Source organism: Diaphorina citri, unplaced genomic scaffold (genome assembly GCF_000475195.1).
Source record: "Diaphorina citri unplaced genomic scaffold, Diaci psyllid genome assembly version 1.1 scaffold926, whole genome shotgun sequence".
Lineage (NCBI taxonomy): Eukaryota > Metazoa > Arthropoda > Insecta > Hemiptera > Psyllidae > Diaphorina > Diaphorina citri.
Genome location: NW_007378357.1, coordinates 1,648 through 15,312, shown reverse-complemented (window position 1 = coordinate 15,312; position 13,665 = coordinate 1,648). Strand labels below are relative to the sequence as shown.

The following is a 13,665-nucleotide window of genomic DNA, read 5'->3' as shown; positions in this document are numbered from 1 at the left end:
GGTTATTTACATGTTTGGGAAACTGTTGGCCAACGGTAAGACAGCGCCGCAATCTATACTTTTTTTCCAACCACCAAAATATAACGTAAGGCCAACAATTACCCAACCTAAAATGTTGTTGGGGTAACTAACTTTTGTCAAGCTGTTTCACTGAGCCTGTTTTCTCCACACCCTGAATGTGTGTTGTGTTTCAGCTGTACGGGAAATCCATATATTTACATAGTCCTAGGCTTAAGACGTTATCATGCCTAATACCCCTGCTTTCCGCCCTCCGTCCTTTTACACATATGATGCACCCGTTGTTATACTTCTGAACTGAAAACTTATTGTTCAGCAGAAGCCGTAATAGAATCAGCATTAAGAGTAGTATCACTTGCAAAAACAGTAGAATCAGCATTAGAAGTACAGTAGAACCTCGATTATTTCAACTACATAATTGGGACCGAGGGAAAAAGGGCAAAATCTAAGTACAAAAGAAGAAAATAGGGAATAAATACCCTATCGAATCCTTTGAAAGCTAGAAAATAATGCCGATTTTGGAGTTGAAATAATCGAGGTTCTACTGTAGTACCTATCTGTTTCAGAAGCAGTAGCATCAGCAGGAGGCAGTCCCAGTCTTGTAATACAAAATTTTAACCATTTGAGTAATCATGTTTTCTTTTTGTCTTTAGCGGAGAAGCCTCTTCAACTAATATTTTAAGCCTCTTCAAAATATTTTCATGTTATTACCTAGTTCTCCTATGTTTTCATGTTTTCGGGTAGACTCATTATGAGAGTCTCCTCTCCAAATTCCAAGTATTCCCCAAGGTTGTATCAGGTTTTCTCAAATTCAAGTTAGAGCTTCACAGATTTTGATAATTTTCTTGGTAGACAGAGGATGTCTGCATAGGCTCACTATTAAGATGGAAGACAGTTTCAAGAAAACTCAAAGAAATTTGACTATAGATTTTCTCCGGGTCGTTTCCTATCATAGGCAAGGCAAGTTCCTTGCAAAATTCCTGGGTGCGGAGTCCAGTAGGTATTATCCTTGCCCTGTTTTCATCAAGAAGATCATAGCTTTCGGGACCTGCTGACACCAGACAGTTCTTCCTCCTTTCTTCGGGGTTGAATGTTTTTTATTTAGCTTAGTTCGCATCATATGTAGGCATTATAAGTTCGGAGACTGTTTGTATTTTGCCTTATCTCATCTTGCGATATGGTCATATATTTTGTCCCCAGAAGTCACTATGTGTCTGGGGTGCATATCCTCTATATGTTGCGGAGGGAATAGAGAAATTTCAAAGCTAAAAACTAGCTTCAAAAACAATGTTACAAATTTCATTTCTGTTGAGTTGTTGCTTATGGTTCTAAATTGATTTTGAATTATACCTAATTCTGTTGCTGTTTTCTTTGTGGATATTGATATTTCATTCTTTCATTAAATTGATTATTTCATTCTTCTTCTAGTGCCTATCAACAATATTGGCAAATCATTCTGACAATCATGACTTTGATGGTTGCTGCTTAATTATTATTAACATGGAGTCCAGTAGGTATTACAGGACTATCCTTGCCCTGTTTTCATCAAGAAGATCATAGCTTTCGGGACCTGCTGACACCAGACAGTTCTTCCTCCTTTCATCGGGGGTTGAATGTTTTTTATTTAGCTTAGTTCGCATCATATGTAGGCATTATAAGTTCAGAGAATGTTTGTATTTTGCCTTATCCCATCTTGCGATATGGTCATATATTTTGTCCCCAGAAGTCACTATGTGTCTAGGGTGCATATCCTCTATATGTTGTGGAAGGAATAGAGAAATTTCAAAGCTAAAAACTAGCTTCAAAGAACAATGTTACAAATTTCATTTCTGTTGAGTTGTTGCTTATGGTTCTAAATTGATTTTGAATTATAATTCTGTTGCTGTTTTCTTTGTGGATATTGATATTTCATTCTTTCGTGAAATCGATTATTTCATTCTTCTTCTTGTGCCTATCAACAATGTTGGCAAATCATTCTGACAATCATGACTTTGATGGTTGCTGCTTTAGTATTATTAACATGATTGATATTACACTTTGTTCAAGGCGGAAGAGAGAAGGCTCTAGCATTGAGATTTTATTTTTATTATATTTTTTCTCTATCCATTCATTTAATTTCCTCACACACTGGTTGTCTTTTCCAGCCTTTTCTCACATCTTCTCCCTCTCCTCTCCCTCTCTCCCTCTTTCTCTCTCTCTCTCTCTCTCTCTCTCTCTCTCTCTATCTGCATTTTTCTCTCATCATGCTTCGTCTCATCAAGTGTGGCATAAAAATTTCTCTCTGTGTAAGAACGGCAAGGAAATAAGTCAGGTGTTAAAATATTATGAAAATTACTATCGACTTTAACATCTTCCCAGCTTTTTTTCCCTTAGACTTTTTTCTTTCTTTCTTCATTGTCATTCTTTTGAATTTTGCTCTTCTTTACCTACCTAATCTTCTATTCTTCGTTCGTTTTCATTCTAATTCTCTATCAAACATCTCAGCTATATTCACAGGATCACCACAGGATCACAGGAGTCAGAAGTTGTTTCTTGCTCTTCATATTCATAGGTATTGCGTGGATTGTTCATATTGGTGACTAGATATGTTTATATTTTTGTCTAGGTCCACTTTGGTGATGCCTTTTTGTTTGTTGTTATTACAACAGTTAGGATGAGGTATCTCTTCATAATTTTAAATTGATTTTTTTTCCTCAGTCAAAGGTATGGAAGAGAGAAAACTCTAGCATTGAGATTTTATTTTTAATTGTCATTCTTTTGAATTTTGCTCTTCTTTACCTAATCTTCTATTCTTCGTTCGTTTGCATTCTAATTCTCTATCAAACATCTCAGCTTTTATTCACAGGAGTTATTTCTTGCTCTTCATATTCATAGGTATTGCGTGGCTTGTTCATATTGGTTCGTTGTTCATATTGGTTCTAGATATTTATTTTTATCTAGATGTCCACTTTGGTGATGTGTTTTTTTTTTACAACACTTAGGATACCTCATATCTCTTGAATGATTTTAAATTGATTTTTTTTCCTCAGTCAAAGGTATGGAAGAGAGAAGGCTCTAGCATTGAGATTTTATTTTTATTATATTTTTTCTCTATCCATTCATTTAATTTCCTCACACACTGGTTGTCTTTTCCAGCCTTTTCTCACATCTTCTCCCTCCCTCCCTCCCTCTCTCTCTCTCTTTCTCTCTCTTGCTCTCTCTCTCTCTATCTACATTTTTCTCTCATCATGCTTCGTCTCGTCAAGTGTGGCATAAAAATTTCTCTCTGTAAAATTGTCTAAATATACAGGGTGATCACACAGGTAGGTATCACTTGAAAACAAACACGAAGACTTTGGTTGAAAATACCTAAATTTAAGAAGTAAGGATATTGACTAGATCCTAGATCCCCATCATTAAGACTTTAGTAGACAATGACCTAAAGTCCCTTATTAAACAAATAAATAAAACAAAATGAATACAATTTTGAATGAGAAACGGTTACAGTACCAAATAAATACAGAGATAAATTTATAAACAAAAAAACAAATAAGAAATACCTAAATAGATAAATATAAAATTAAAGTTAATCTGTGAAAACATAAAGAATAGCCCCCCCCCCCCCTGCACTTGTATTTAATACGCACTGGAAGAGTACGCCCCCACTTTGGACACCCCTGATCTAATCTATCCAGAACCTAATTGGACAGAGGGTTAAATCAAGCAGTTCTAATTAATCCTATTAGGCACCGCGCCCGGTGAAATGATTATTCAATTATGACCTCCCCCACATCCCTGCGTTACCCCCCCTTTTCTTCCTACCGTCCCTTCCCCTCCTTAGCTTTCTCCCTCCCCTCTCTCGAACCCCCGCCACCTTCTCCACCAATATTTGCTAACCCAAGGACCTATATGACCCCAAACCTAAGGATATGGGGGAGGAGGAGGGGGTGTCTATTACCTTTGAGCTGGATCCGAACTGCCAGTATTTAGTCACGTAAGTTTGATACTAAAGTTAAGCAACTTTTTGTCTGGTTGATATCTGGAGGTGCTACTGAATTTTTCAATATCCCTATATTATGACCCCAAACCCAAGGACCTATATGACCCCAAACCCAAGGACCTATATGACCCCAAACCCAAGGACCTATATGACCCCAAACCCAAGGACCTATATGACCCCAAACCCAAGGACCTATATGACCCCAAACCCAAGGACCTATATGACCCCAAACCCAAGGACCTATATGACCCCAAACCCAAGGACCTATATGACCCCAAACCCAAGGACCTATATGACCCCAAACCCAAGGACCTATATGACCCCAAACCCAAGGACCTATATGACCCCAAACCCAAGGACCTATATGACCCCAAACCCAAGGACCTATATGACCCCAAACCTAAGGATATGGGGGAGGAGGAGGGGGTGTCTATTACCTTTGAGCTGGATCCGAACTGCCAGTATTTAGTCACGTAAGTTTGATACTAAAGTTAAGCAACTTTTTGTCTGGTTGATATCTGGAGGTGCTACTGAATTTTTCAATATCCCTATATTATGACCCCAAACCCAAGGACCTATATGACCCCAAACCCAAGGACCTATATGACCCCAAACCCAAGGACCTATATGACCCCAAACCCAAGGACCTATATGACCCCAAACCCAAGGACCTATATGACCCCAAACCCAAGGACCTATATGACCCCAAACCCAAGGACCTATATGACCCCAAACCCAAGGACCTATATGACCCCAAACCCAAGGACCTATATGACCCCAAACCCAAGGACCTATATGACCCCAAACCCAAGGACCTATATGACCCCAAACCCAAGGACCTATATGACCCCAAACCCAAGGACCTATATGACCCCAAACCTAAGGATATGGGGGAGGAGGAGGGGGTGTCTATTACCTTTGAGCTGGATCCGAACTGCCAGTATTTAGTCACGTAAGTTTGATACTAAAGTTAAGCAACTTTTTGTCTGGTTGATATCTGGAGGTGCTACTGAATTTTTCAATATCCCTATATTATGACCCCAAACCCAAGGACCTATATGACCCCAAACCCAAGGACCTATATGACCCCAAACCCAAGGACCTATATGACCCCAAACCCAAGGACCTATATGACCCCAAACCCAAGGACCTATATGACCCCAAACCCAAGGACCTATATGACCCCAAACCCAAGGACCTATATGACCCCAAACCCAAGGACCTATATGACCCCAAACCCAAGGACCTATATGACCCCAAACCCAAGGACCTATATGACCCCAAACCCAAGGACCTATATGACCCCAAACCCAAGGACCTATATGACCCCAAACCCAAGGACCTATATGACCCCAAACCTAAGGATATGGGGGAGGAGGAGGGGGTGTCTATTACCTTTGAGCTGGATCCGAACTGCCAGTATTTAGTCACGTAAGTTTGATACTAAAGTTAAGCAACTTTTTGTCTGGTTGATATCTGGAGGTGCTACTGAATTTTTCAATATCCCTATATTATGACCCCAAACCCAAGGACCTATATGACCCCAAACCCAAGGACCTATATGACCCCAAACCCAAGGACCTATATGACCCCAAACCCAAGGACCTATATGACCCCAAACCCAAGGACCTATATGACCCCAAACCCAAGGACCTATATGACCCCAAACCCAAGGACCTATATGACCCCAAACCCAAGGACCTATATGACCCCAAACCCAAGGACCTATATGACCCCAAACCCAAGGACCTATATGACCCCAAACCCAAGGACCTATATGACCCCAAACCCAAGGACCTATATGACCCCAAACCCAAGGACCTATATGACCCCAAACCTAAGGATATGGGGGAGGAGGAGGGGGTGTCTATTACCTTTGAGCTGGATCCGAACTGCCAGTATTTAGTCACGTAAGTTTGATACTAAAGTTAAGCAACTTTTTGTCTGGTTGATATCTGGAGGTGCTACTGAATTTTTCAATATCCCTATATTATGACCCCAAACCCAAGGACCTATATGACCCCAAACCCAAGGACCTATATGACCCCAAACCCAAGGACCTATATGACCCCAAACCCAAGGACCTATATGACCCCAAACCCAAGGACCTATATGACCCCAAACCCAAGGACCTATATGACCCCAAACCCAAGGACCTATATGACCCCAAACCCAAGGACCTATATGACCCCAAACCCAAGGACCTATATGACCCCAAACCCAAGGACCTATATGACCCCAAACCCAAGGACCTATATGACCCCAAACCCAAGGACCTATATGACCCCAAACCCAAGGACCTATATGACCCCAAACCTAAGGATATGGGGGAGGAGGAGGGGGTGTCTATTACCTTTGAGCTGGATCCGAACTGCCAGTATTTAGTCACGTAAGTTTGATACTAAAGTTAAGCAACTTTTTGTCTGGTTGATATCTGGAGGTGCTACTGAATTTTTCAATATCCCTATATGACCCCAAACCCAGAGACCCATATGACCCTAAACCTAGAGACCTATACCCATTTTTCCGTTTTTTAACCCATTTTTCCGATTTGTCCCGTGAAGGCAGAAAAAAAAAGTTGGCAACCCTAGTTGCGAGGCCCACTCAGCCTCGTGAAGAAAATGAGTAGCTATGTAATATAAATGCTCATAGCGACCGGTGCCAGCATGCTAGGTAAACAATGGGACCTGGATTGTTTACATATTTAGAAAATCCTACAATGCTGCAGTGAGCACCAAAGTTGTGAACGGGAGTGCAAGCAATAAGTTCACAAAGTTTCATAGCAATCGGATGAGCGGTTTGGCCAGGCATAAAGTTCGAACAAACAAACACACAAACAAATATTCATTTTTATGTATATATTAGATATTCAAACTCATCGAGTTTTACCACCGTGGATTGTCTCAGGATTGAGTTCAATCCGAGGTTGACCTGGCTATAGGGAAATCCTCGTTTCATCTCAATCCCGAGTTGGTAAACCCCAGTATAAGGACTAAGCGGCATTTATTTTATTATTATTTATTTGTTTTACTTGAAGTCTTAAACCATCATTTGTTTCCATTTGGTTTTTCAGAACAATTCTCTCAATCAAATGAACAGTCAACAAATGGTTTGGTATACCCATCCGTAAAAGCCGGATCTTGTATGGGGAGTTCATTAAATATATTTTACTTATTCGTTCCCTCAGCCTTCAACTCTCATACTGGGACTCCGTCAGCGCCTTCATATTCTCCTACACCCCCATGCTTCTCTCCCATGTGGCCGCCATCTTGCTTTTCCTACTAGCCTATCAACTGGTCGAACTAGACTGCAGTGGCTCTGTATCGCATCATTCCTGCCATCTGCTTCGTGTTTGTGGTCGTCTGCAGTCACCAGCTGATAACGTCTGTGTTTGGACTGGACAAACCTGAGGATGAGGAATGGGAGAGTGAGGCTAGAGGTAAGTCATTCATGCCACATTAACCTCCGGATATCCATAAAAGTTGTGAAAAGGCTCTGTTTTATCACAAATAAATTATTTGAAATCATCCATGCCACAGACTGCCTTTATAGAGGGTATTCTACATAGGCGTTTTTTGTTGTCTGAATTATTCAGAGTCCGGATATCCATAAAAGTTGTGAAAAGGCTCTGTTTTATCACAAATAAATTATTTGAAATCATCCATGCCACAGGCTGCCTTTATAGAGGGTATTCTACATGGGCGTTTTTTGTTGTCTGAATTATTCAGATTGGCAAAGAAAGAGGAAGAAACAAAATAAAAGTGGGAGAGATAAGTCGAAGAAGATTAGAGAGAGAACACCGAGAATATACTGGGGGAGAGAAAAAGAGAGCGAGAAAAAAGGGAGGGAAAGAAATAGATGGAAAAGCAGAGAGAGAGGGAGAGAAATAGAGGGAAGGGAAAGAGAAAGGTGATTATCTCTTGGAATTGTCAACTTTTAGAAAATTGCATTCTACCTACCCAGTATCTACCCCATGTGCCTAAAGGGCGGCCCAAGTCAAACTAGGGATATAGGTAGCTATTTTATGGGTAAGAAACACGAGTATAGTTATCATAAGAGGCTTAGGACACCTGGTTCAATGCTTGTTTAATTCAATTAATTAATATTTCCGTGGGTTTTAAATAGATAAACCTATTTACTATTTACGTTTGTCTTTTTGACCGGTTCACTATTTGGTTCCAAATAATAGGTATGTTCCCGCTGTTCGACAGACGTGGTTTTTTGGGTAATCTAGGCCGATTTCAAGGATATTCTATATTTTGAGCCTTGAGGGGTAGGGCAAAAGTGCAAAACCTACCTTTATAAAAGCTGTCCGTGTTCGGATCTTATCTTCTTCTTTTCCGGATATCCATAAAAGTTGTGAAAAGGCTCTGTTTTATCACAAATAAATTATTTGAAATCATCCATGCCACAGGCTGCCTTTATAGGGGGTATTCTACATAGGCGTTTTTTGTTGTCTGAATAGTTCACTTGATCAGCTTTGGTCCTCAATTATTTAAAGTTTGTTCAGTTTGGGTCAGAAAAATTCAGATGATTTTTGTTGGACAGAAGAGCTTCACAGCGTGAGAATCCTGCCATAAGGCCTTTTTTTAAGAGGAAAAATATTACAATAAAGTAATGGTTTATTTCTTCTTTCAGGGCAAGCCAATTCATCGCGGGCAAGCGGGTCGCTTTTCACAACCAGCGTGTCGAAACAAGAGGAGCTCGTGCGTGACATGTTAGACAGTCAGCTCAACTGTCTCTACAAGAAAGTTGTGCGACCATTCCGCGATCTGGTGTGCACGAGGCGTACAGCTGCGGAAACCAGTGGGGATGAGGTGTCCGAAAGTATGGACGGGGCTCGAAGGGGAACTATTCAGGGAGAAAATCCGATCTATCTCTAACCGTTTAGTCAGTAGAACCCAAAACCGCCAAAAATCGTCCGAAATGCCGCCAACCGCTGCACCGATCTTAACTAAAGTTTTCGTATTGCATCCTTGTCACATTTGAGGACTACATACCAAATTTCAAGTCTTTAGAGTCTAGCTAGCTCTTACCATTCTCGAGATACTTTTTGTTTACAGACAGACACACGGACCAAGGACTGAAACTGGATTTAGGCTCTAGGGACCTCTAAACGTGTTTTGGCACTAAAAACTGACAATTTCACCCGATTAATCTATGCTGTTTTTTTTTTTTTTTTTTTTTAAGGGGTTTGATAAAGGGAACTGTAACTGCCAAGGTCTTATCGTCCCAAAAGCGAAGAGGAAGACAGGATAGGAGAAAGCCATGCGTTCCGAGAACGAACCTTATCCGTTCAGGATAAAATCCACCGCGGCGGGAATCGAACCCGCGACCTAGCGCTTGCAAGGCAGACGTGCTACCCTCCAAGCTGACTAGGCTGGCGCCTCCGTTGTTACAATTTTATTCCCTTTGCCAAACCTCTGTTTTTTTTTGTTTTTTTTTTTTTTTCTTTTCTTCTTCTTCTTCTTCTTTTTTAGCCGGATTTGTAAGACGCTAACTGAGCCAAGATAGATGAGATACATGTCGCGCATTCTGTGCAAGATTAAACAGGTATATCTACCTCTTCAGTCTGTTTACCCAAGTAGGTAAATAAATTAAATTTATGCGATTAAATCTATCTACCTATCTCCATTTAATTTTACGATTCTGTTTACGCGGAACGGGTTTTATTTTACTTCAATCAGGCTAATTCACGGTAAGTATTGTCACGCACTTAAATCTGTGGTTTATGTCCCTAATTAGATGGGCGAGAAGAGACACAATACTTTCCCATTTAGGTGCTGGGTCAAGAACACCAGAAAGTAACCCGTAGAAATAGAGAACACCAGAAAGTAACCCGTAGGTGCTGGGTCGAGAACACCAGAACCCGTAGACATATTTGAAATCGAAAAACGAATACATTTCCAGAAGACTCCGATTTAACTTATAAGGATACTACCTACTTACGTTCTATTCTATCCTGTAAAATTAAGGTAAATGTATCAATATCAGTCGCGCTGTGATGTTTCAAAGTCATAGAGCAGGAAAAATGAGGACCAACAGAATTTTTCTTTTTCTTCTACGACTTCTAGATACCATTTTTTTTATTTTTGTGCTCATTATTCCCAAGTCCAAGTGCAAAATTTCGTCCAAAGTAGGTGTAGGCCACACATCTACTTTTACTTTGGCCGGGTAAAAAAATTTCAAGGTACGAACTAGTCGATTTTCGTGTTGATTTTTCGGTTGTGGGTTTAATATTATTTCGAGTGTGCTAGTTGAAGTTTCAAGTTATTGGACGGAACATTTGTTGGACGGTTGCGAAATTGTTGGAGTGACTACTTTGGTTGGAAGTGTTGAACTTGTTGGAAGTGACTGCTGGTGACAAATTCGGACCGTAGGTAAGTTATACCTGATAACCACTTACTACTTCTCCTATCTTTTGTTAATTACATTTTATTGATCAAACGAACGAAGTTCTAAGTTTTTACTAGAAGATTTTGCATATTTTATGAGTTATTTTTATGTATTACGAGTACCTATACCTATTAGGAAACCCATCAAATATACGAGACCTTGTTTAGACTACTTTGGCAAAGGGACTTTTCAGTCCTATTCGGACAGGATAAACAAGGTATTAGGTACCTATATTCTAATCTACTCCCATACACAAGAAGCCCACTCTGGGCTGAGTTGTAGGGGCAAACCGGTGAACTCTAGGGGGCAAAACAAAAATTAGAAAAATAAATGTGGGCAGGTGGGCCAATAAATGGTACGTTTTTTAAGTGGGCGAATAAATGGACACTTACCCTATTCCGTTTTGTAAATTTGTTGCCTTCTTGTTTGTTTCGCGATATGCCCAAAAAGTTAGACCAATTTTGATGAAATTTCTCAAACATGTTCACCGCATAAACGAGATTTTTTCCCCACAAGATCTTAAACGCAATCTGCTCATCGGGGCACCGAAGGACCCCTTCTTATGGAATCCTTTGTTTTGTCATAACCCCATAATACCTGTTCTGACGTAACTGTAATTCTGTGATTCGCGATTGTCTCTTTAAAACTTTGTGGTGAAAATCTCCTAGGTAAGAAGACAAAAAGTCTTGTCGAAATTGATGCAAATAAAGCTTTAAAATGTTGGGTTAAGGGGACTTTATAGTCCTAGCCGACAGTATAAAGAAGGTAAATAGGTACTTAAGTAACTACCTATATGTATGTATTAAATTAAATAACTCTAGAATCTACTTATATTTCTAGGTAATCTCAGTTTTTTGCCCTTTTTTTAAGGTAGGTACTTGATTAAAAAAAAAAAAAAAAAAAAAAAAAAAAGTTTTTTTGCCCTTTTTTTAAGGAGGGGGTTTATTAAAAAAAAAAAAAAAAAAAAAAAAAAAAAAAAAAAAAAAACAACTAGCTGTGAGAATATTTTGTGCCTTTTTTTTATTTTTGTGCTCATTATTCCCAAGTCCAAGTGCAAAATTTCGTCCAAAGTAGGTGTAGGCCACACATCTACTTTTACTTTAGCCGGTAAAAAAAATTTCAAGGTACGAACTAGTCGATTTTTGTGTTGATTTTTCGGTTGTGGGTTTAATATTATTTCGAGTGTGCTAGTTGAAGTTTCAAGTTATTGGACGGAACACTTGTTGAACAGTTGCAAAATTGTTGGAGTGACTACTTTGGTTGGAAGTGTTGAACTTGTTGGAAGTGACTGCTGGTGACAAATTCGGACCATAGGTAAGTTATACCTGATAACCAATACTTCTCCTATCTTTGGTTAATTACATTTTATTGATCAAACGAACGAAATTCTAAGTTTTTACTAGAAGATTTTGCATATTTTATGAGTTATTTTTATGTATTACAAGTACCTACCTACCTATTAGGAAACCCATCAAATATACGAGACCTTGTTTAGACTACTTTGGCAAAGGGACTTTTCAGTCCTATTCGGACAGGATAAACAAGGTAGGTACCTAGGTATATTCTATTCTACTCCCATACACAAGAAGTCCACTCTGGGCTGAGTTGTAGGGGCAAACAGATGGGGCTGACTTTAAAAACTAACAAACTTCAGAAGAAGTTAATGTCTGAAATTGCTTTCCACAGATGTTCACCTACGTTTCGACAGCGTTTTCCAACTCCTACCGCAAGAATATTGAAGAAATTATCTACAAGGCACACACTCACTACTCAGAGCTCCTCAAAATATCCAAGCTAGATGTAGATGATCCCAAATATCAGGAGACACGTGAAAGGTAAGGCATCAGGCAGACCCGACAGGCGGACCTGATCAGGTGTACCTGTCAGGTCTATCTGAAAGTGAGTGGCTGGTCTAAGGCTAGACCACTTGGGAAGTTACTTTACCAACGACCGTGGTGCAGGGGTTAACGCGTTGGACTTTGAAAGAGTTGGCATAAGCAAAACTCCCCTTGTGTATTACGAGACGAGACCTTTGTTTCCCAGGTTTTTAATTGAAAACTTCTAATTTCCAGATTATCACACGAAAACATGAACACCTACACACTCACCAAAGCTGCTGCAGAGCAGTTACTTTGTGAAGAAGCTCAGTTCTTCCCCGTATGCATATTTCGGCCAAGTATAGGTAAGCCAAGAATGGCAGAAGTAGGTGGTAGAGAAAGGTCCAAGCTAATTACTTTTGTCAAGGTTTGATGGAAGGATCGAAAATTTTGATCGAGGGAACTCGTAAAAGTATATGTATGTAGGTACCTACCTACGGAAACCGACGGAGCACGCCAAACCAACTTTAGTTCCAATCCAACAATTCAGCAAGTAAGACCCCCCCTGTATCTACCTAATTTTTACAAGCCAAGTTGTACCTAAATCAAGACCCCTTTGCGCAAGGAAAATTCCCCAAAAGCCAGCCTAGTTAGCTTAGTTGGTAGTGCGTCTGCCTTGTAAGCGTTAGGCCGCGGGTTCGATTCCCGCCCGGGGCGAATTTTATCCTGATGGGATAATGTTTGTTCTCGGAACGGCTGGCTTTCTTCTATCCTATGTTCCTTCTCTCTTCGATTTCAGGACGATAAGACCATAGCAGTTACAGTTCCCTCTGTCAAACCTCTTAAAAAAAAAAAAAAAACCCAAAATCGGGCATCCCTTACGGTCCTATACCCTTCTCCCCTTTAGCTACGGTTACGTAAATAATTCCTTTAAATTCGCTCCTTCTCTCCCCAGTGATCTCCACTTGGAAAGAACCAATCCCTGGCTGGATAGACAACCTGTACGGCCCAACCGGCCTGGTAACCGGAGCCCAAGCTGGAGTGGTACGAACCTTCCTGGTAGATCCCGACGTGAAAGCTGACATAGTTCCTGCTAGCCGGAAAGAGCCTGGAAATCATAAGAGAAATAGAACTTAAGGCGCGTCGTTCGGGGACAAAATCGTGTCGTGTGTAGTGGGAACAATCTCATTTAAATTACCTACGCTACCTCCAGGACATTTTGTGTCGTTCGGAAAAAAATCGTGTCGTGTGTAGTGGGAATAGCCTCATTTAAATTACAGGGAATACAGGACATTCGGGAAAAACATCGGATGAAACTAACAAGGGGGAACGTGACTTTAGACTCTCTAGAGTGAGACTTGATCTCGTAATAGAATTTATACCTAGTTGTAGGTAATTTTTCAGCTACATTCCTACTCCCAAAGTCTCACTCACAAGAGTCAAAAAGACATACAA

The 13,665-nt window shown here is 40.2% G+C and overlaps 2 protein-coding genes across 2 annotated transcripts; both read left to right on the top strand.

Annotated features, from left to right (window-relative positions):
* Window positions 1–6,321: 6,321 nt before the first annotated feature.
* Window positions 6,322–8,880, top strand: LOC113469006. Its single transcript, XM_026826398.1, has 4 exons — window positions 6,322–6,386; window positions 7,185–7,260; window positions 7,304–7,436; window positions 8,636–8,880. The coding sequence occupies exons 1-4, from the start codon at window positions 6,322–6,324 to the stop codon at window positions 8,878–8,880; spliced, it is 519 nt and encodes a 172-aa protein (XP_026682199.1).
* Window positions 8,881–12,079: 3,199 nt separating this feature from the next.
* On the top strand, window positions 12,080–13,347 carry LOC103513108 (fatty acyl-CoA reductase 1-like). Its single transcript, XM_008477915.1, has 3 exons — window positions 12,080–12,228; window positions 12,466–12,575; window positions 13,166–13,347. Exons 1-3 carry the CDS (start codon window positions 12,080–12,082, stop codon window positions 13,345–13,347), a joined length of 441 nt encoding a protein of 146 aa, XP_008476137.1.
* Window positions 13,348–13,665: the final 318 nt, after the last annotated feature.

Excerpts from the sequence above, each read along its gene's own strand:
- LOC103513108 (XM_008477915.1), top strand. The coding sequence starts at position 12,080 with ATGTTCACCTACGTTTCGACAGCGTTTTCCAACTCCTACCGCAAGAAT. Across the intron at positions 12,229-12,465 it reads TATCAGGAGACACGTGAAAG|ATTATCACACGAAAACATGA; the intron begins GTAAGGCATCAG and ends TCTAATTTCCAG. Across the intron at positions 12,576-13,165 it reads CATATTTCGGCCAAGTATAG|TGATCTCCACTTGGAAAGAA; the intron begins GTAAGCCAAGAA and ends TTCTCTCCCCAG.
- LOC113469006 (XM_026826398.1), top strand. The coding sequence starts at position 6,322 with ATGGGGGAGGAGGAGGGGGTGTCTATTACCTTTGAGCTGGATCCGAAC. Across the intron at positions 6,387-7,184 it reads AACTGCCAGTATTTAGTCAC|CCTTCAACTCTCATACTGGG; the intron begins GTAAGTTTGATA and ends TCGTTCCCTCAG. Across the intron at positions 7,437-8,635 it reads ATGGGAGAGTGAGGCTAGAG|GGCAAGCCAATTCATCGCGG; the intron begins GTAAGTCATTCA and ends TTCTTCTTTCAG.